At 52.3% G+C, this 22,717-nt stretch overlaps 1 protein-coding gene across 10 annotated transcripts in view; it reads right to left on the bottom strand.

Annotated features, from left to right (window-relative positions):
• The window catches only part of SFMBT2 (Scm like with four mbt domains 2), a 231,323-nt gene that overhangs the window by 19,993 nt on the left and 188,613 nt on the right, over positions 1 to 22,717 (bottom strand). For all 10 annotated transcript variants that reach the window (XM_058681954.1, XM_058681953.1, XM_058681956.1 and 7 more), the window contains 2 exons: positions 20,795 to 20,934; positions 8,703 to 8,812 (listed from right to left, as the gene is read on the bottom strand). In XM_058681954.1, coding sequence (XP_058537937.1) covers positions 8,703 to 8,812; positions 20,795 to 20,934 — 250 coding nt within the window. The remainder of the gene's footprint in view (positions 1 to 8,702; positions 8,813 to 20,794; positions 20,935 to 22,717) is intronic.

Raw genomic sequence — 22,717 nt, 5'->3', positions numbered from 1 at the left:
AGAGAGAGAGAGCCAGCGCACGAGCAGGTTCCAGGCTCTGAGCTGTTAGCACAGAGCTCAACGTGGGGCTCGAACCCACAAACTTCGAGATCGTGATCTGAGCCGAAGTCGGATGCTTAACCGACTGAGTCCCCCGGCACCCCTCCCACCACAATTTTGGTAGCCCTAGGGTGCCCACCTTTAAAGAGCTCAATATCAAGATTCTTGAAGTCTCTTAAAAAAAATAATAAAATGATACATTGGGGCACCTGCTTGGGATCCTCTCCATCCACCCCCTCTGCCCCTCCCCTGTGCCCGTGCACACACTGTCTCTCTCTCAAAAATAAGTAAATAAACTTCAAAAAAGCAAAAAAAAAAGTGAAAATAAGTAAAATGATTTTTTTTAACGTTTATTTATTTTTGAGACAGAGAGAGACAGAGCATGAACAGGGGAGGGGCAGAGAGAGGGAGACACAGAATCTGAAACAGGCTCCAGCCATCAGCACGGAGCCTGACGAGGGGCTTGAACTCACGAACCGCGAGATCATGACCTGAGCCGAAGTCGGATGCTTAACCGACTGAGCCACCCAGGCACCCCATAAAATGATTTTAAAGTAAAAAAAAGCAGGACAAATGTGAAAACTGGGGTCCGATTTCAAACCATGTAAGTAGGGCCCAAAGACAGATGTTCCCAGGCCTCCAAATTCCAAAGCAAAGGCTTCCAGAAACACGTTAGAGGGATGTTAAGGGGACAAGAACAAGCGTCCATGGGAAATGGCGAAGGGGCGGCTTTTTCTTCCCTTCTAGTTCGGGACGACTCCGGGGAAGCAGGCGTGTCTGCAAACCTTTCGCGGTTAGGAAACGCGAATTTAAATTTGCGAAAACAGGGGCGCCTGGGTGGCGCAGTCGGTTGGGCGTCCGACTTCAGCCAGGTCACGATCTCGCGGTCCGTGAGTTCGAGCCCCGCGTCAGGCTCTGGGCTGATGGCTCAGAGCCTGGAGCCTGTTTCCGATTCTGTGTCTCCCTCTCTCTCTCTGCGCCTCCCCCGTTCATGCTCTGTCTCTCTCTGTCCCAAAAATAAATAAACGTTGAAAAAAAAAAATTTAAAAAATAAAAAAATAAAAAAAATAAATTTGCGAAAACAGAATTACAGGATGGTTTGCCAGCGAAGGAATGCTCTCCCCTCCCTGCCCTTCTGGAACAGCTCTATTGAAAAGCCACGACGGGGGGGGGGGGGGGAGGATGGGGAGCCGGTGGGGGGAAGGTGCGCGGGCTGGGGAGGCCTGGTGGGGGCCACCGTGTCCTGGCACAGGGCGGATGCCGCGATGCCCCCGTCGCTGGCAGAGCTGCTCACAGCTGGCCCGCACCGCTGGCCCCCAGAGGGTCCCCCCAGCTGCAGGAGCTGCGGCCCCCTCCGCTCCCGGGGAGTGACTGCAGTGGGGCAGAAGCGTCCATCCACTCGGGCCCGATGCGGAACCACCACGGGGGCCATTCTGACTCCGGAGACACCGGGGGCCATGGTCCCTCCCCGGCCCCATCCTGCTCCCTCTCTTTCCCTCAGCCGTGGTCTCGAGGGTTGTCCTTCTTTAAAGGATCCCGGTCTGTGGCAGGTGGAGAAGGAGAGGCAGGGCGGAGGCAGCCCTGTGCTGGCGGCTGCTGAGCTCTGAGCAGGACGCAGAGGACGTGCACGGGGGGGGGGGGGGGGACTGGTTCCGTAGCGGGGCCTGAAGGCCGTGAGGGCCAGCTGTGCCCGCTGTGTGTTGGCCGGCGTGCAAATACGGGAAAGCAAAAGGCGAGAGCGGGCCCTGCAGAGCGGGGCGCGAACTCACGAGCTGTGAGACCACGACCTGAGCAGAAGCCAAGAGTCGGACACTTAACCGGCTGAGCCGCCCAGGCGCCCCGCCCGGTGGGATTTTTGGGGTGATGTGGAAAACAAGCTGTTTGGACCTCACAGCCCCAGCCCGGACCAAGATCCTGGCTTGTCTGGAGTCGGTCCACACGTGAGGGCGATTGTTCACACGACTCTTCTCTCACAAGGACGCACCGAACATGCGGAGATACTGGCCTACCGAAAACAGAGGCAGAAGGCGGCCCTAAGATTTGACGCAATGGCTGGGGTCTAGTGGGACACCTGCGTTTCTGGGGTGCTGTCGTTTCTATTTCCTCCGAGACTCTGCCCCTCGTGACCATCCCTCTGATCCTTAGGGCCTCCAGGGACAGACAGACAGGTGTCAGTAGGTCCGACGGATGTGGAGAGGCAGGAGGGCAGCACGCAGGGCACCGGGGGGGCTCCACCGCCACGTCCTGGCCCCCTCACTAGTCTTGACCGCAGGAGAAAGCGGAGTCCGCTTTGAAGCTCTCCCCGCCACGAAAGGTGTAAGAACAGTAGGCCAACGACATGCCTTCGTGGGGAGACGTGTGAGGAGAGCAGCTCAAGGGCACAGGAGGAAGCTCTCTGCTATAGCCTGGCAGTGCGTGTCTGGAGGGAAGGACACTCGGCCACATAATTTATTAAATGGCCCAGCAGACCTGTCCTAAACACAACACAAGGTAAGGTTTTTAAAGCACAGAGTACAAGTACTGTGAAGAAACAGAGGAGAATACTGAAAGAGACCATCAGGCTAGTACACAGAACTCCTGGCATTATGATCAGTCTTGGAAGGAAGAAGGGAGGGAGGGAGGCAGGAGGGAGGGAGGGGAGGAAGGGAGGAAGGAGAAAGGGAGGGCGGAAGGGAGGAAGGAGGAAAAGGAGGAAAAGGAAGGAAGGAAGGAAGGAAGGAAGGAAGGAAGGAAGGAGGAAAAGGAGGAAGGGAGGAAGGAGGAAAAGGAGGAGGGAGGGAGGAAAAGGAGGAAGGGAGGATGGAAGGGAGGAAGGAGGAAAAGAATGAAGGGAGAGAGGAAGGGAGGAAGGAGGAAAAGGAGGACGGGAGGGCGGAAGGGAGGAAGGAGGAAAAGAAGGAAGGGAGGGAGGAAGGGAGGAAGGAGGAAAAGGAGGAAAGGAGGAAGGAAGGAAGGAGGAAAAGGAGGAAAAAGAGGAAGGAAGGAAGGAAGGAAGGAAGGAAGGAAGGAAGGAAGGAAGAAAAGGAGGAAGGGAGGAAGGAGGAAAAGGAGGAGGGAGGGAGGGAGGAAGGAGGGAGGAAAAGGAGGAAGGGAGGATGGAAGGGAGGAAGGAGGAAAAGAATGAAGGGAGAGAGGAAGGGAGGAAGGAGGAAAAGGAGGAAGGGAGGGCAGAAGGGAGGAAGGAGGAAAAGAAGGAAGGGAGGGAGGAAGGGAGGAAGGAGGAAAAGGAGGAAAGGAGGAAGGAAGGAAGGAGGAAAAGGAGGAAGGGAAGAAGGAGGAAAAGGAGGAGGGAGGGAGGGAGGGAGGAAGGAGGGAGGGGAGGAAGGAAGGAAGGAGAAAAAGGAGGAAGGGAGGGAGGAAGGAGGAAAAGGAGGAAAAGGAGGAAGGAAGGAAGGAAGGAGGAAAAGGAGGAAGGGAGGAAGGAGGAAAAGGAGGAAAGAAGGAAGGAAGGAAGGAGGAAAAGGAGGAGGGAGGGAGGGAGGAAGGGAGGAAGGAGGAAAAGGAGGAAGGGAGGGCGGAAGGGAGGAAGGAGGAAAAGGAGGAGGGAGGGAGGAAGGAGGGAGGGGAGGAAGGAAGGAAGGAGAAAAAGGAGGAAGGGAGGGAGGGAGGAAGAAAGGAGGAAGGGAGGGAGAGAGGGAGGGAGGGAGGGAGGACGGAAGGAAGGAAGGAAGGAAGGAAGGAAGGAAGGAAGGAAGGGAGAAAAGCAGGGAGGGAGGGAGGGAGGCAGGAAGGAAAAAAGAAGTAGAAGATCAGCGGGTCGGAAGTGACGAAGATAAGAAAGGTGGGGAAGGAGGGAGCCACAGGAAGATCTGCGGTGAGGAACAGTCCACGGAGGAGCTTCGACTCCGTCATTTTTTTTTTAAACATTTATTTATTTGAGACAGAGAGAGACAGAGCATGAACAGGGGAGGGGCACAGAGAGAGGGAGACACAGAATCTGAAACAGGCTCCAGGCTCTGAGCGGTCAGCACAGAGCCCGACGCGGGGCTCGAACTCACGGACCGCGAGATCATGACCTGAGCTGAAGTCGGACGCTTAACTGACCGAGCCACCCAGGCACCCCTTGACTCTGTCATTTTTAAGGCTCCTTCACCCCGTTCCCTTAGCACCTCTGCATTACTGGAGGGACACGTGAGGGACACACTTCCTGGCCGTCACCATGGGGACGCACTCAGAAGCCCGGAGTCCAGAGATTATTTTTAGGTAAAGATGTTTGAGATTCAACGGACGCAGAAAGCAGCTTTCTCACAGCTCCCGTTACCTGACTAAAAGCAGAAACTTCTGAGAAATGAGGACTACCATTAAATTTCCTCTTTGGAGTGGCTTCTAACCCCAGGGGAGAGACCAGAGTAAACCTACCGTAAATCCCTTCTTAGGAGTTTCATGACCACGAAGAAGACACAAAGACTGCTTTATGCCTGTGTAAGGCAACATTTTCACAAACTTTCTTTTCCCCCATTCGCTCTCCTAAAAACTCATTTGTCTTTCATAAAGAAACCTATTTGTTCTAACTGCCCCTTCAAGTTACTCATCCCGAAGTACCTTGCCTGCTGTGTGTTCACTGCTCCTTAAGTAAATGGTCTTTCCTCTTGATAATCTGTCTTTTGTCAGTTTAATTTGCAGGCTCCCAGGGACTGAACATAACAGGGTAGAGAAAATGTTCTTCCTCCTTGACATCAATAAGGAAGTATGAACGGCCTTCTGATATCTTCCTACCCATTAGAGCAGGGATTCATTTCCACATGGGAGTGCAATATAGTAAGGCCCAGAAAGACAGAAACCCAAGGGTACTAGAAAAAGTAGTCTCTTTCAATAGTCAGGAGTTGAGGAAAACCAAAATGGATTTTGAGTCAACAGGAAATACAGACTGAAAACAACCCACAATCCTGTAATGATCCATGTAAAAATATCAGTACGGTCCAAGGAGGATGACTTCAATTTGATATGAGTTCTAGTATTCACTTTCAAACGGACCCAGAGCGGGACCTTTTAGCAAACTCTTGGGAGGGAGCGACAGGAGTGTGAGAATGGAAAACGAGGTTCTACTCTGTCAAGCTGAATTCACATCCTCGAGTACTGAAGGGAGAATTTAACTCCGCAGAAACAGAAAAGCTTCAGATGTTGTGGGGAAATCACTCTTGTCATTAGCACCAATAAGATACGATCCTGATCTCCTCCAGAAGACAGCCTCTCCTTCACGGTCACATCTCGATCGTCAAAACTATGGTCGACACACCGGGTCACTGGTTTTCGGTCTTATGAAACTCAACCCCTCAGACACCTCTCCCTTCTTTCTCGATTCCTGCATTTCAATTAATGAGAACTCTAATCATTACGAGCAACACACTGGGGAGAGGGGTGATTATTTTCAGAAACACCGATCCAATTCCGAACATCCTCAACTGATCTGTGTTTGAACCAGAAACACCACGCCCATAACCTCATGAACTTAATTAGGCACACGCAGAACTCCAGGCTTACGCTCCACAAACCGGTTCAGCCACCTGCTTCCTGTACCGTTTACGGTATACATTTTCAGGACAGCAAGTGCCCAACGTAAAAACGAACGAATGAGCGAGCTGAATTTTTTATTCAGTGAGAAGTTTCTGTTTTGGGAATCCTTTTTCACACAAATCACTTTATAGCCAAATAGTACATCTTGCTATTCACAAAATATGAGCATGAGTAGAAGACAAAAAAAAAAGGTGAAATCAAAACATATAAAAATTAGTAATTGCTGATGGAAAAGAAACAAAAATATCAATTCCAGGGAGCCAACCATGACTCACCTCAAAGATGTGACTTTCTTTGCTTCTGCCTAAGCGATAAGGAAGTCTAACTCGCTCCAAATTAAAGAGGACATTTCCTCTTTAAATATTCTGAATAACTGTAACAGAAGACTGGGAAAATCTATGAAGCCTTCCCCTGGATTTTATGAAGATTATCACAAAAGCCACTCAAAGCAGAGTTAACGGTCTTTTCTCCCCAAGAAGATTCTATAACGCGTTGGAAAACATTGAAGTGTCTCTAGATGCACGGAGTGGGAACTTTTTTTAATCCCCCTAAGGCAGAGCCTAAATTCCTCCTCCTGAAATTCAAAATAATGTAGGTCAATTCAGTACACCCGAGTTCATCGGAAAGAGAATTCTCTCTTCCAGAACTGCCGACATGAACGATGTTAGAAGCTACTATTCCTCTGGCACCTCTCAATACGTGCTGCAGACTCATGACAGCACCCCTTATGCGGTGTTCAATACTGCGATATTTTGTTTCAGTAGGAAAGGTACCGCGGTTGGACAAATAGGAAAAAAATCACTAAGGGGCAATGTTCCTTTTCCTCCCCCGTACAGGTCAAACCTTTTCAATGGAACCTCCATCTGGTCAAGTAAGTGGGTTTTTTACTCTTCACAAGAGAAAAAACCCAGAAAGCCCAGGGGTGCCTGGGTGGCTCAGCCGGGTAAGCATCCGGCCTTGGCTCGGGTCATGATCTCGCCGTTCGTGGGTTCGAGCCCCACATCGGGCTCTGTGCTGACAGCTCGGGGCCTGGAGCCTGCTTCGGATTCTGGGTCTCGCTCGCTCTCTTCCCCTCCCCCGCTCGTGCTCGGTCTCTCCCTCAAAAATAAATAAACTTTAAAAAAAGAGAAAGAAAGCCCAGATGCTAGCAGGCAGCACTCGCAAGCCCCATGCCTGGACGATCTCACGTCCTCTCTTCCTGAAACCTCTCCTTGTAATACTGTCCTTCAAGGACCACAAGAAGACAACCCAGAGCCTGAAATGCGGGTCCCCCCTCCACTGGGTTAATTTATTTGTGGCAGAATGCAAAACGGGAAGACGCCAGCACCCTCTCCTCTCATTTGTACCGAAGGAAACAGCAAAGTTGTCAAGATCTGAAAAGTTGTCGTTTTACGTCAGAAGCAGCAGAAGCAACACGGAGCGTCATGACGGAACGTTCCCCCGCACCCCCCTCCGCCCCCCTGTAAACCTGTCATCATTAGCAGCTGCTCTGAGATGCTGCCGTGATCCCGCACGCCTGGAACCCGGCACAGACAGACACTTTCTCATTCTAAGTTGCTATGTAAGATCCGGCTAAGGAAGTCACTGTCGTATCTGATAGAACAGGAACACGCTGCCTTTCCAATCCAGCCGGGCTGACTGTTTTGATTGTATCGGGGCTGGACTTAATAAAAGCTCTGAACACCGGCGAAAACACCGCAAAATTAACGCCCCCTGTCATTTTGGTACCTGGGGCAAGTTTCTGGCTTATTTAGGGACAGGGGAGATTTTAATAGGATTTAAGATTTTTGTATTTTTCCTATTTTCTTATCCATCAGGTATATCTGGGATGCACTGAATTTTACAGAAGAGTGTCTCGGGAAAAACACTCGTTCGGGTTTTTGGCCACCACTGTTCCTATGAATTAGCCTTACAAGAAAATGTTCTATCTTAGATGGTGTCTCCCTTAGATAAAGCAGAAAGCTATGGAATGTTACACTGGAAAAAAAACTCGATTTTCTTCTGCACTACAGGGGAAGTTCATTTAAATATTTCTCGGGAAGGACGAGATATGTACCTCTTCGTATAAATAAACGTTCTCCCTGTTGACATGTACTTCCTCTAACTTCTGTGAGTTGGCAGAATGTCATCAGATCCCAGATGACTTGCACCGAATCTGAAATTGCAGACATGCTCTGGGTGCCTGGGGGGCTCAGTCGGTTGAGCGTCAGACTCTTGACTTCGGCTCAGGTCATGATCTCCCAGTTCGGGAGTTCAAGCCCCACGTCGGGCTCTGTGCTGGCAGCACAGAGCCTGCTTGGGATTCTCTCTCTCTGCCCCTCCCCTGCTTGCACTGTCTGTGTCTCTCTCAAATAGATAAGTAAAACTTAAAAAAGTATCATTTCCCAAACGTCGCACATCTAAAAGCTATTTTATTTAGGACACCGTTAGACAAGAAGTCGATCAGGAAGATCTACTCTACTGCAAAGCTAAATGAATATGAAGTCAAAACAATTATTAAACAAAATTATCTTGACAAACGGATCTTCTTCCGTCTGCCTCCTAAACGGACAACCGTGTTCAACCCTATCTATCCCGCGGGTGCCATCCATTTCAGAGTTCGGGAAACCTAAAGCAAAGCCAAAATATCACCTTTCCCATTAGTCTATCTGCAAATAAAGGAAGTGCCCAACCACATGTCAACCCACAGGCCACTGGCCAAACCAATGGTTACCTTTTAACACGGCCAGCAACCAGAGCGAAGAGCACGTGTGTCTGGCACTAACTCCCCACGGCATCAAACAGGAAGTCCTGTGAGTGAATCATGTATGATAATGGCAAGGGACAGTCTCTCTTTTACAGTTCTTCCCCTTCTGATCAAATCATCTACTGGCCTTAAAACATAGTAAGTTCCGATTCGGAATGCTTAACACGATAAAGTATTAGCTAAACAAATCTCTCCTTTGTTTCTGGAGTCCCCAGGCTTAAGGCGGCTCTGGGCCACAAAAACGCCAATGAGTCTGTACGTAGCGCAACGACCACGTACAAGATGACAGCCTTCCATCCGTTCCCACTTCTTTGGGCCGGGTCACAAGGAACAGGGGCAACGCTTCCAAGCGGCAGGCTAACCGTCGCCAAGAGCACGGTTTTGCAGAACTGAAAACACATACTTTGCCTTCAGTGTCTCCTCCTGGAAATTCCAGTGTGGATCTTCCACCAGCTGTAGTTCTCGCAATACCCTTCCGGGCTTGTAAGCTGCATTGATTATCATGCTGAGAACCTGTCGGGGGGGGGAAAAAAAAAAAAAAAACAGAACCACAATGAACTTCAGTGGTATCACTGCTGAAACAAGAGCACCGTGAAGACCGCCCACCCGAGGAGGAGATGCGGCTGCAGACACGTCCGTTAAGTTGGGTGGAATGTTCTCTGTGGGCTGACACGGATTCAGCTCCGCACCAACGGGATGAAAAGGGTGGTAAAATCCGTCCCTCGGGGGGCATGTGAACTGCCTGCCAGAGAGGACGGTTGACTGTCCTTAGCATTTCTGGTTGTAGAAACACAGCTCTATTCCCTCCAAAGAGCCGCCAGTTAGCATCAACGGGATTACCCTTCAGAAAGATCAGCTACCGAAAACTTCATCTGATTTTTGAAAATAAGTTTCAAAGGGAACCAATAAGAGAGAGGCAGCCGATTCGTGCCAACAACTCTGAACAGACTTCAGGTGTCTGTGAGGAGGTTAGCCGAGCATTTGAAACTCACCTGGTGCTGGCTCGATTTACGGACATTTCATACGAGGACGACGCTCTCAGAGACGCGAGCGTTTGAAAAGACAGTCTGGGGTATCTAGTACCATCCGATGGCGTGTTTCCTCAAACCTCCCCCTTATTCCCAATTCCCAAGTCCACGAAAATACACATGTGGCCGCTGCCTCCCGTGGCACCCCAGAAAGACCGGACGCCGCCCTCTGTGAGCCCCAGCTCTGGGAAGGTAACATGCTCCTGTTTAACCTTGAGTGCCAAGAGCAAGGAATTCGGATCCCTTGGGGGCATTCCCCTCTCCATAAGCAGATCCTGGTTAACCATGAACGTTTATGAGTTCCGGCACGTTCAACGGCTGCTGTCACCTGGTCAGGCTGCTTACCGGATGTGAAGGTGCAGCACGGCCTATAAGGGACCACGAGACCCACGGGGTTTAGTTCCACAACATGCACCTGGGTGACGACCTGCCGGGTGCCAGCCCCAGGAGCACAGGTAGGTACGGGACGGTCCCCTCCCTCCCCGCCCCCCATCCAGGGAAGGAACAAGGCAGGCACTGGGCTCACATTGCACGTAGCAGAGCGAAACACCTCTGAGAGGGGGAGGAAAACACCCTCCTGAGATGAGACTCTGGCACCATTGCCAAAGTGCCCAGTGTTTACAGAGGAGACAGCACGGTACGCATGACAGGATAGAGACAAAGGTATGTCGCTGGGCTTTGCATGATCATGGCGTTCGCGTATGTGACGTGTTCCCGAACACAACTGGCACGGCGGGCACCCTGATTTCATTCCGGGAAACAACGATGCTCTCTCATATGGTAACAGAAGAGTCGATCTTCAAAATGTGCATTTTTTAAAGTTTATTTTGAGACAGAGAGAGAGAGAGAGTGCAAGCAGGCAAGGAGCAGAGAGAGAGGGGGACAGAGGATCAGATGCGGGTTTCTGTGCTGGCAGCACAGAGCCTGATGCGGGGCTCGAACTCATGAACCGTGAGATCATGATCTGAGCTGAAGTCAGACGCTTCACCGACTGAGCCACCCAGGTGTCCCTCAAGATATTTTATACCATGCAGTCCGCGTGGCAAGCGTCTTTTCTTAGCCGGGGTCATGCTCTACTCCGAGGGCCCCCTAAGTCCCCATCAAGAGCACCTGGTTCAGCCAAGGCATTAAAGGGCCAGGACGAGGCCGTACGAGCAGTTTTGGTGTGCTTATGTTTTCGGTATTAGAATAACTGCCTGATTTTACTGTTTGCTGTCAGTACAATTTACAGAGATTGAGTTTAAAAAATAAATCCAATTAGAACTGACTGAAATAATGCACAGAGTATTTATCAACAGACAATAAAATTTAAACCGATTCTTTCCATTGTGTTTGGTGAGGAAGGCCCAGAGCTACATGTTATTTGCTGCAGAGTGAAATGCATTTTGAGACAGTGAAAAGAAAATGCCTTCCAGAATTCAATTCAGCCTGGGAACGGGCAGCCATTAAATTGTCAAAAGCGTCCAATATTGAATAATTTTCCCACGGCATCTCCAATGCCGCATCATGCCCTGCCACATTCAACAGGCTCTCCATAAAACTTTGGGACTGTGAGCGGAATAATTCTGGTGCACATGACATCTTAGGGCATCACAGTTACCTCCCAGAAAATAACTGAGTTGGCGGCTGGTAACACCACGCAGAGTCAGACTGAATTACTGTTCCTTGCAAAACATCGGAACTCAGTGTGCCGTATTGTGCCCTTGATCAGGAAGGGTCGTGTGCAAGCTGCCCCCAATTAACTAAGAGCATGTGAGGTGTGAAGTTAATAAACAGTATGCCCAATAAACAGGCAGAAAGGAGTCTGAGTAACTCCAGGAACGCCTCCCGGGATCTCCTGCAGTTCATGAAGTGTCTGTGCAGAACCTACTTTACACACAAGTCTCGGTCGATGTGCGATCAAATCCCAGCTCCATCCCGTAGAAGCCATGAGTCCTTTACGGTCACTACTCCTTTTGCTGTTAGTTACAAAAATCTGAACGACTGAAGTAATAACCAGACATATTTTACCAAGTGGAGAACTCTGTTGCTTTGGCCGAAACCGACCTCTCGCTTTATGCAGATCCTCTACGGAAGGCTGGCCCCTCCTGGCTGCCCACCACCCTGGAGGGGAGGTGCCCCCTTCGTCCCAGCAGCAAGGCCAGGGAGCCTCCATGCTCTCCTGGTGGGCAGTCTCTCCCCCAACTCAACCCCCCAACAATGAACCCCAGGCTTGGTCGCTTCAACTTGACAGAAGACCACTCCCCAAAAGAGGCTGTAATTTTCCAGAATTTCCTACCTCCCCCTGGAAGACCGAAAGGAGAATCCCACCATACCCTGAATTTTCGTTCATCTCAGTCACCAGAAACTCAACACTTCCAGAACATTCCTTGCCCCTGGAATCCGACTCCCAAATGGCTCTGCATTTTCCCCTTGTCTGATCCAATCTCAAGTTCCTCCGTGCACCCCGAACCCACCCCTTCTGCCCTCTGGGTTCATGGTCCACCATCAGCAATGTATCTTACAGCCCACAACACTTTCTAGAATATTCTTGTTCACCGTGTGGTGCTCTGGACTGAATTGTGTCCCTCACCCTCACTCCCATTTGTGTGTTGAAACGCTAACCTCTGTGGGATGGCTTTAGGGATGGAGCCTTTGGGAGGAGAGTAAGGTGTTCCATGAGGCCATGCAATGTGGGCCCTCATGATGGAGTGTACCCTTGTGAGAGCTCTTGCTCGCTCTCCCTCTCTCCCCCTCCGTGTGAGGACACAGTGAGGGGGCAGCCATGGGCAAAGCTGGCAGAGAGTCCCTGTGAGCACCCTCCTCTGCAGGCACCTGGTTCCAGCCTCCAGACCCATGAGGCGCACACGTCCGCGGTCTGAGCAGAACCCGGTCGGCAGGCCCATCCTGTAAGACGACAACTCTCTCTTCATCTGTCATCCACCTGCAGCCCCCTCATTCGTTCTCTGTTCTCTTGTTACGGTGGAAGCCTCTGGAGCTGTCTGCACTTGCCGGCTCCCCTGTCCCCCGCAGGGCTCTCTGGGGCCCACCCAGGGGCCCTTCCAAGCCCACAACTTGCCCGCATCACCAAAGAACGGCAATCCTTGGTTGTCTTCTTGGCCCACCCTGTCTGTGGCTCCACACAGCAGGGATGCTTTCTCCTCTACCTCCAAGACTCCGGCCTGTCCAGGCCCTCGTGCATCCCAGCTCGCTTTTCCTGGGTCCCTCTGTGCGTCTCCCGCAAACGACGGTGAGGCTCAGCACTCAAGTTCTCAGACTGGCTACGTTCGCTCCACGGCGCACCTGGCTTTAAACGCTCTCCGCGAATCAGCAAACTCGCGGTTCCCAAATTTGCATTTCCACCCTAGACCTTTCCCCAACTCCAGACACATATAACCGTCTCCACGTGGATGTTTCACGGGCATTGTGTTCGAATCAGACAGATTTCATCTGCCCTATAGCTTTTTCTTCTCGGCAACTTTCCTCTTCTGACGGTGACTTTCCAGGCCTCCGTGAGCTCTGCTATTCTCACAGTCCACAACTGTTCACCAAGAAACCCTCCCTGTATCCAGAGTGCGTGGCTTATTGGTTTACTGTCCACCCCACCAGATCACGAGCACCAAGAAATCAGCGGCTTCATTTTGTCTGCTGCTGTATCCGTAGCAGCTACAATTACACCCGGCAATAGCAGGGGTTCAATCAATCATTTTTGGCACTTGTTCAATGAATTTCAACACGAGCACTGAAATTAGTTAAAATTCTTCCATGCATCTAGAAATTAAGGACTAATTCACAGCAAGAATTTACTTGGGGCCGTAAAATATATAAAATATATGTGGATGGAGGCTTAGGAAGTAACATTTGCTGCTGAGGCCCTTTCCTAGAAAATCCTATTCTACAGCGTGATAAGAAAGTTCCAGAGAGGTATCTTACCTTCTTTACAGGCAAGTGATACTGAACAACAAAAAGTGCCTCACTTCTCCTCTGCCAACCTTCCCAGACGTTGCCCGGCAATCTGCTAAGTCTTGCTTCACAGGTTATGATTGTGTTATGGCCCACAAGCCCGGTGCATTGTTCTTTATGGGCTGGTGTTCAGCATAAGCATAAAACAATAGCAACGAGGGGGGCCTGGGTGGCTCAGTCGGTTAAGCGGCCGGCTTCGGCTCAGGTCATGATCTCACAGTCTGTGAGTTTGAGCCCCGCGTCGGGCTCTGTGCTGACGGCTCAGAGCCTGGAGCCTGCTTCAGATTCTGTGTCTCCCTCTCTCTGACCCTCCCCCGTTCATGCTCTGTCTCTCTCTGTCTCAAAAATAAATAAACGTTAAAAAAATTTTTAAAAAAAACAATAGCAACGAAACACCAGAGAGTATCGGGAGAGGCCTGTCCCCATCTTAGACTATGTTGACTGACTTGACTAGATGTCACCTAGGCAAGATGCCACCCCCCCCCCACACACACACACCCCATCTTCTCAACTCAATTATACCGATAAACACACGGCTGCTGTGGAGAAGTTACCTTCGTGCACCGTATGGCATCATTATGTCAACAGTTAAGGCTGCTTCGGATTTCTTATTTTCTGGGTTCCTACATGAAGCCTTTAGAGTTTGTAAGTAGAAGTCTGTCATGACAGGTAGCCAAGAAGAAATGCCCAAAGATCTATAACGACGGGCAAATTCAAAGAAGTCATCACAGAGCCCCCCGAATGTGGAAAATAAACACTGTAATCAAAACCCAGAGGCTGAGGGAAATAGCCTAACGGGTCGACCACGTGGCGGAAATATGAACTGCAAGCAACAAGTGAAGCCAAATTCCAAACTGCCAGGCCCCACTGGAAACTTCGGAGTTCGTTTGCAAAGGGGGTATGGGGGGGGCGGGTAGGGGCGCTCACGTTGCTATTTGCAGGCCAGCCTCGCTGGCAGGGCCGCGGAGGACGGGCCGGTGCAGTGTGGGGACTGAAGAACTATAGGATTCTTCGGGATCCTCTTGCTCGAACCCATTCCGTATGTCGGGGAAGCAGAGTGTAGGCAGCACGCGGCCCAGATCCCTCAGTCACGGTGTGTCTCCAAACAGGCCTTCTGCTTTAGACGCAACGTTCGGTGTTTCCTTTCTTTTAATGCTTATTGATTTATTTTGAGAGAGAGAGAGAACACGAGCAGGGGAGGGGCAGAGAGAGAGGGATCTGACTTGACCTGACTGGCTTACATTTGGTGCACTTCCCGGAAGTCTCAAAGTCAGAGACGGCTGTTAGGAAGACAGCCATTCCTGCCGGCCAGGGAGAAGGGGTTTGGGATATCAGGTCCTGAGCCAGACCACGGGAAGCACAGTGAAAGCGAGACCAGGAGGGACACCCAGGGGGACTCAGAAAAGGGGGACTCGAGGGAAGGAGTCTCTTCCTGTCCTCTTACCGCCCAAGCAACACACAGCACTGCTTCCGGATTGAAACAGCGCACACCCACTACTCCTACTGCCCTAGAGAACACAGAGCTGGGGTGTGATTCTCCCGGCACCAGGCACAGACTTCTGCAGCGTGTCTGCCCCTGGGTAGGTCTGTTAGGGTGAGACAGGCCGAGGCGGGGGAGGGGAAGACAAGGCCCCTCCTCCGTCTCCAGGGAGACTGTCGCCTCACTGAGAAAGGGGCCACGTCTCTTGCTCATCACGACCCCCAGCTCCAAGGACAGTGCCCACCTGGCACACGGGGATGACTCCCGAGTTCTCGGGGCCCGAAGGAATGGACGAGGATGGCTCCCAGCGCTGGGAGGGTTATCTGGTGTAGCACATGCTCGGTAAGTATCTGGTGCGTGTTGCACGACCGAACACCCCTGTACCCGAGAGACCCCGGAAGGGCTGAGGGTAGGTGAAAAGAAATACACACGGACCATGACAGCACCCTGCTGTCCCCCGGTCGCTCTCTTCCGCACGTTCTGAAGCCAGCGAGCAAGGCCACAGAAGCAGACGGAAGGGAAGAGAAATCTCATTCAGTGCAGGTGGATGCCGCAATCTCCTCTGTGACTCTTCTGCAGCCTGGTGGCCGGCCAGCTAGCTGCCCCAGACTCCGGCATCACCGGGTCAGCACTCACGGCCCCCAATCATTTCCGCGGTCACTTTCTGCAGCGTTAAACTTGTCACAACCTAGTCTCCTAAAAATCCAAGAAGGCTTGACTGATCGTACCTACACCTCTGCATCCCCTGACCGGTTGTCATGAAGAGCACCAAAGTGACTGTTTTAGATAGACAGTAGACGAACAGACTAGAAAATGATAAATAGGGGCACCTGGGTGGCTCAGTGGGTTAAGCGTCCGACTTCGGCTCGGGTCGTGATCTCACGGCTTATGAGTTCGAGCCCCGCGTCGGGCTCCGCGCTGACAGCTCAGAGCCTGGAGCCTCTTCAGATTCTGTGTCTTTCTCTCTCTTTCTCTGCCCCTCCCCTGCTCACATTCTGTCTCTCTCTGTCTCTCAAAAATAAAAACATTAAAAAATTAAAAAAGAAAAGAAGATGATAAATAGATGATAGATGACATTGATGGATGGATAGATGAAAATGATGGACAGGTGGGTGAATGGATGGATAGGTACATGACAGAGATGATGATGGACAGATACAGGATAGAAAGATGGATGGATGGGTGGGTGGATGGGTGGATAGATGGGTGGGTGGTTGGATGGTTGGATGGTTGGATGGGTGGATAGATGGGTGGGTGGTTGGATGGTTGGATGGGTGGGTGGACGGACAAACAGGCAGGCGGGTGGGGGGTCTGTGTGCACACATGTGCGTCTCTACCCCACTCATCAGGAACACCTTCCCTGCCTTGGTAGAGCTCAGTCTTACGTATTTTATCTTACAAGCGTACCCCACTGCATTCTGCCTGATCTCGATGTCAGATCCAGGTCGGGACGAGCACACAGCTTGCAAGGAAAGAAAAAGCCACGGAAGCTTATCACTTTGGAAAGTCTCCTTAGTGTCCAGCATTCTGGATGCTTTCTCCTCAGCCTTCTATTAAGCACGAGGAAGAAGAAAAAAGGGAAGAGAGAGTCAAGGGCCACATATATACCTTTTCATAAGAAGCGCACTGATAAATGTTCATCGCTCTTTTTTTTATGTTTATTTTTGAGAGACAGAGAGAGAGAGAGAGAGAGAGAGAGAGAGCATGAGTGGGGGAGGAGCAGAGAGAGAGGGAGACACAGAATCCGAAGCAGCTCCTAGGGTTTAAGCTGTCAGCACAGAGCCTGACGTGGGGCTCAGACCCACAAACCGTGAGATCATGACCTGAGCCCAAGTCAGACACTTAACTGAGTCCCCCAAGCGTCCCTACATGTTCACTAAAGGACTGAACGCACGCACACTGCCAAAACGCAGCACGTGAAGTGTTTTTACGCTGCTGGGCCAACACACATCCCAAAGTTATGTGGAAAACATAAAAAAAGATTCCTTGAGATTCCCCACTGGACGGACGTTTCTATCCTTTATTGCTAAAAACAGAGGTTACACGTGGGCAAGTAATTTAAGCCAAATAACGTTTCAGAAAACCACACGTGCTCCCGAAATGTCTGTAAGCCACCCTGGGATGGCACCTCTACACCCGTGCGTGTGACAGTCACCAAAGAAGCAAGAGAATCTAACTTGTGAGCCTGTGTTCTCAGAGTCACTTCTGCCGGCAGGGCCTGGTCGGTGTCGTCCCGTGTCATCACTTGTCCGTTTCAGAAGCCGTGCTTGTCATCGCTGGACACACGGACACGAGTAAATGCACCAGGTGGCCCTCTCTCCTCCTCCTCGTGTGCTCGTGCGGGCTCTCTCCTTCACACACGGACACAAGCACACAGCACCCCCCTTACTACACTGCCCTGCACAGGCCTGGCCACTCAGGAAGGAGATGGCATTTAAAGAAGGAGCGAGCAGAACTTTCCCCAGCACCTTTGCAGCATGCTCGGAGGAGAGGGAGCATGGCGACGCACAACCTCGTAAACCGACCAAGGGCACACAGACCTGCAGCGGATGGGTCTTGGGGACACCCTGGGGTACTTCGGCAGGCGTGGGGGAGGAAGCAACCGGACAGGAAAGGATGACCCTGGGTGACAACGATCACACTGAGCATGAAGGTTTGATTTATGATAAACACAGCCCCCCGGGGGAGGGCTCGTACTTATAGGTCCCACCCCCCACGGGTCTGGGCCCAGGGCTCCCACAAGATGGCCCAGGCTGAGGGGCCATCCACAGGCTCGACCCGTCCCCTCCCTGCAAGACCTGCTCTCCTGGGTCCCTCATGCGGAGGACGGACCTGGCTGGGCCGCTCACCGGCTGTGGCTCCAGCTTCTCGGAGGTCAGCTACCCACTCTGCTGCTGCCTTTCTGGAATCGAGGCCGGGGCCTGCGCTGAGTCCTCAAAGCCTCACTCGAGTCTGATGTGCGGGAGGCTCCCTGCCCAGGAGGTGAGCGGACAGGTGCCGACCCTCCCCCCTCTGGCGGTCCGTGCTCCGGGAGCTGCCTCGTGCCATGTCCACGGCCCCTCCGTCCACACCCGCACGCGTCTGCTCTCTCTGAGCAGCGTGGACGAGGAGAACGGCCACGGCCCGGCCAATTCCCAAAGACGAAAACGCCTGCGACCGCTCACACCGCCGATGGCCCGAAAAGCAAACGCGCTCCGTCTCTGCTCCAGTGACCTCGTTCTCTTTAAGTAAAACGGAATCTGAAACCACGGACGTTCTGGTGCTAGGACGAAGCACATCAGCATGAATATTGGCTTGCTGGAACTTGACAATTTTTCTGGAGCTCACAGAACTGAAGAGCTGGCTTTTTCCCCTTCTTCTTCTCTTCCTGACTCATGCGGTTTCTGAACATCAGCGAAAAACTGGTTCCGTCATCAGAAAACTGCTCGGCCCGGCTTTCACGTTTGGCTGCTGGCACCTGTCGCAGAACTGATCAGGGGGAACCGCCGTGGACTCCGAAACCTCGTGCAGGACAAACGGCCAGCCCCCCGAGGAGGCCACCGCGTCTGCTAACGGAGCCGGCAGGCGAGCTGGGACCTCGTGTTCATCGCGGGAACGTTCCGTGACAAACGGTTTTGCCGGCAGCTTCAAAGGCTCCCGCCGGGTCTCCGTTACTTTTGCCGGCCTCCCTGTTCCTTTCTGATCTGTCCTGAAAAAAACAGGCCCAGACACAGGCAGGCCCCACCGTACCAACACCCCGTCCCGGGCTGGACGGCAGAGGATCAATGCTTGGCCAAGCGTGTGATTTGCATCGTGACAGAGATCCTGACACGGAATCCCGCTTCGGTGTCTCCTTCGATCCAGTCCAGCATCTGGAGGGATCCGAGGTCAGTGCCACCTAACACACGGCTGACCGGTGGTCCTTCCGTTCATGCACCACCACGGCCTTTCAGGGGTGTCCCCTCCGCCTCAGCACCGTCTTTCTGTAGCGACAAACGTCTCATCTGTGAGACAGGCCCACCTGCCAGGCAGGCTGGGCCCGACCTGCACCGGTCTCTCTCGGGACGCGGCGCCTGCCTGCTGGAGGGGAGCTGCTTCCCACGAAAGCGGGTCCAAACTGCTGAGGACAGCAGGGCCCACGGGGACTCTCAATACAGGTCTGTGCCCAGTGTCTGTCCCCCGAGGTCCTTACACCTGTGCCGGAAGCCCGCTTTCCCGATCTTGCCTGCCTCCGTCCCAGGGCACCACCCCCCAGCGCTTCTGGGTGCAGGCTGCCCACCCCTCTGTCCCCACAGACTGCGGGGACATCTGTGTGACCTGCAAGCACCTGTCCCAGCCCCGTCACGGCACCCGAGACGCCCCCCCACTCTGCCGGCTTCACTCGCCCGCTTGTCTCTCCCACTTGACTGGAAGCACATTCAAGGACAGGAACCCCCTTCCAAACATTTTCTCTGTGACACGCTTCTGAATAAATGACCACGACGGCGGCCTGATCGGAGTTTCTTCATAGCGTTTCTGCTCAGCCACAACCTCCATCTTCCCTCTACAATGGATTTCTGTTTTCTAAACGTATAAAGTCTCTCGCTGCTGGTTCCGCGGGCGGCCTGGAGAAGCAGACACGCGCTGACTCCACGAAAACTAGCTCGTTCTCTTGAAGCGGAAGGGAGTCCGAAACCACACGGAGGTTCTTGCAGTGAGGAGGCCGGCTCTGGCACAGTGTCACCTGGGGGGATGGGGGGGGCGGGATCCCGTCCTCCGGAGTGGGAAGTCTACATCCCTCGGGACGCCAGAGAAGGTCTCCATGTGCGGACCGCCAGCTACTCCGTCCCGCCTCACGCTTCAGGCCCGCCAGATTTCTCTCTTTCGTTCTTTTCAAAATGGGACGTCCTCTTGTACACCTACGGGTTGTCCCCAGCCTGAGGGTCCACGCTCCCGCCACGCGGGACCACCTGCCTTTCCTGGACGCCGCCCCGAACATCCACCAGTGCATCCGAGGCTCCACTCACTCTGCCCAAGCCACATCATGTGTCACTTGGCATTTCCTTGTCACTCCCTCCCCTGTGCTCCCGGAGCGCCCCGCTCCCGCCTTGACCGAGCACCCCCTTAACTGCAACTCTAGACTCACACCATCCCCCCATCAGGGCCACGAAGCCCAAACAGGCCGAGGGCAGACAGTGCTGCTGTGCTCCCCAGGGCCTCGTGCGGTGCCTGGCTCCAAGAGGCTGCCTAACACACTCGGATGGAAACACATTCTTCGTGCTACAGTAGCAATAACGAAGATAAGTGTGGGGTCCTCTTTCTTAAGACGAAGCACTGATATGCACGAAAAAAGCAGAGATGGCGTTCCAAGAACGGCTCAGAAATGCTTCCAAAATTCCAACCCCTCTCCGCACCGGGTCCACGGTGAGGCCGTAAACACAGACCAGAGAGGAAACCCTCCATCGACGTAATTAGGATGCACCTCTTTATCTGCAGGTGGATCCCCAGAGGCAGGAAGAGAAATGGGAAACAATACCGTCAAGATGATGCGTGGCCAGGGCTCCGCCCGGGACACAAACGTCACGCGAACGCCTGGAGCCCACGGTGCATTCAGCAGGCACCTCTTACATGCAGGCGCCCCGCTAGGTACGGCCGAGGGAGGGGAGAGACGTCACCACTCCCGGCTCGGCTGGGGAGTGTCCGTCCTCACGGCACTTCCTTCCGTCCACCAAAGTTTACTCACCTCTCCAGAGAACCCCCGGTCTGCACTCCCAGGCCCTCCCCGCCCCCCAACACAGCCCATCTCCCCTGAGTTCCCGAAGCTCTTGATTCAAACCCTCCGCAACATTCCCCGGCACTCAGGGGAGGAAGGCCTATCCCTCCCGCCGGCCTGTGAGTCTTTGACGGGCCGGACCGCCATCCCCCTTCCTCGTCTGACCAGCTTGGGCCCAAGGACTCCAGAGCCGGGGCTTGGAAAATGTCACCTCAACGGATTCACATTTCCGTTCTCTCCTTCAGAGAGTCCACCCACGCCTTCGACACCCCGTGGAAATAAGGCCACTCTGACCACTGTCGAACATGCTTTACCTCTTTAAGAACCAGCACGCATTTGCCGGGTCCCACGGACTGAGGTAGCTCTGCGATTCTCCCTTTGTTCAGGTAAGGGCCCGAGAAACACCGGTGGTTGATAAAAAGCTGAGGACAGCAGTATTTCCCGTTAACGGTACCTGCAGGGAAGAGAAACACAGCGGATGCCTTAGGATCCAACAAAAAACCGGCTTCCTCCACTTATTGTCAAAATTACCAGAGGCACGTGGTGTCTTGACATCGGAATGTTTTATACCCACACCAGCTTGGAAGTTCTGGTTGTTTTTTTCCTACCACATACGTGAACTTTTCTGTGTATTATGCAGGACTCGAGACACAGCAAAAGGTGCTACAACCAACACAGTGACAACTAACGTATCACTAGGCAGCTAAGAAAAAAAACAATACCGGCTACACAGCTAAGTTTCCCTGGGCTTTCCACCCCAGAAGCGCCCCCCCGCCAACCTTGTGCTCCCCTTCCCCGAGTCTGGTGTGTATCATTCCCATGCACGTCTGTAAACTTTACCACACATACAGGTGTTTGTGTGTCAACACACAATGGATATTTTTAAAATGCAGTAAAATCTTGTTTGCGAACATAATTCGTTCTGGAAACATGCTTGTAATCCAAAGCACTTGTATATCAAAACGAATTTCCAGAACCACTGGCTCAGTTGTGATCATGTGACGTTCGGCATCACATACGACTCGTACGGCAAGACATCACTCCTTTATCAAGTTAAAATTTATTAGGAATCTTGGCTGGTCTTGCCCGTCACTCGCAATCCAAGGTTTTACTGTATTCCATAAGTGGTTTTCTGCAGCATTTGGTTTGTTTAATGTGAAGGTTCTAAGATCCATCCAAGTTGGTAAACGTTTATCCAGAAGGTTCATCCGTTTTCCACTTCTGTGCGTGATTCCATTACATCAATACAGCACAAGCGAGTTTTCCATTCTCTTACTGATGGACGTTGAATCATTTCCACTCTCTCGGTATTACCGACAGGGCTTCAGTGAACATGGCTGTGAAAATCTGCTCCTGCTTATGGGCAAGAGAGTTTTCCAAGTAGGTAACAAGGAGGGGAACTGTTCGGCCCTGGGGTCTGCAGTCTTCCGTTTTATTACACATGGTCAAATTGATCTCCACGCGGACTATCCCAACTTACACTCCTCTCAGCGCTGTGTAGGAGTTCCTGCTGTCCCACGTCCAAGCCCACACTAGATATGGCTGCCTCAGTCCCACGTCCAAGCCCACACTAGATATGGCTGCCTCAGTCCCACGTCCAAGCCCACACTAGGTATGGCTGCCTCAGTCCCACGTCCAAGCCCACACTAGGTATGGCTGCCTCAGTCCCACGTCCAAGCCCACACTAGGTATGGCTGCCTCAGTCCCACGTCCAAGCCCACACTAGGTATGGCTGCCTCAGTCCCACGTCCAAGCCCACACTAGGTATGGCTGCCTCAGTCCCACGTCCAAGCCCACACTAGGTATGGCTGCCTCATTCTGCCGCTCAGATGGATGTGAAATGTACCTCCCAGAGGATTAAATCTGCGTTTCCTTCATTATGCTTTTGATTTAGCCAAGTTGTTGGTCTAGTTGTGTCTCCAAGGGCCACGGGGAAAAGTGGAATAACTACACAGTAAGGTATTACCCTACAGCCTCCTGATGTCTGGAAACACAGAAAGGGGGTTCGCTGTCAGCCAAGACGCGCCCTCCCCCACACCGCTCCAAGCTAAACCACGCTAACAGTGGTATTTCTGCCTAACAACGGTTCTGAGTTTGGGATGGTAACTGAATGGTCCAGGAAGGTCTGTCTTAACAGGACTTCAACTAAGAACCAACAGGGAAAGAGCATGAAGTGTTATTTTTGTGAGTAAAAGACAAAAGGAGTAAAATAACAATTACAGATGCTGAAGGAAGAG

Source organism: Neofelis nebulosa, chromosome 8 (assembly GCF_028018385.1).
Source record: "Neofelis nebulosa isolate mNeoNeb1 chromosome 8, mNeoNeb1.pri, whole genome shotgun sequence".
NCBI classification, from domain to species: domain Eukaryota; kingdom Metazoa; phylum Chordata; class Mammalia; order Carnivora; family Felidae; genus Neofelis; species Neofelis nebulosa.
This window is presented reverse-complemented; position numbering and strand designations above follow the sequence as displayed.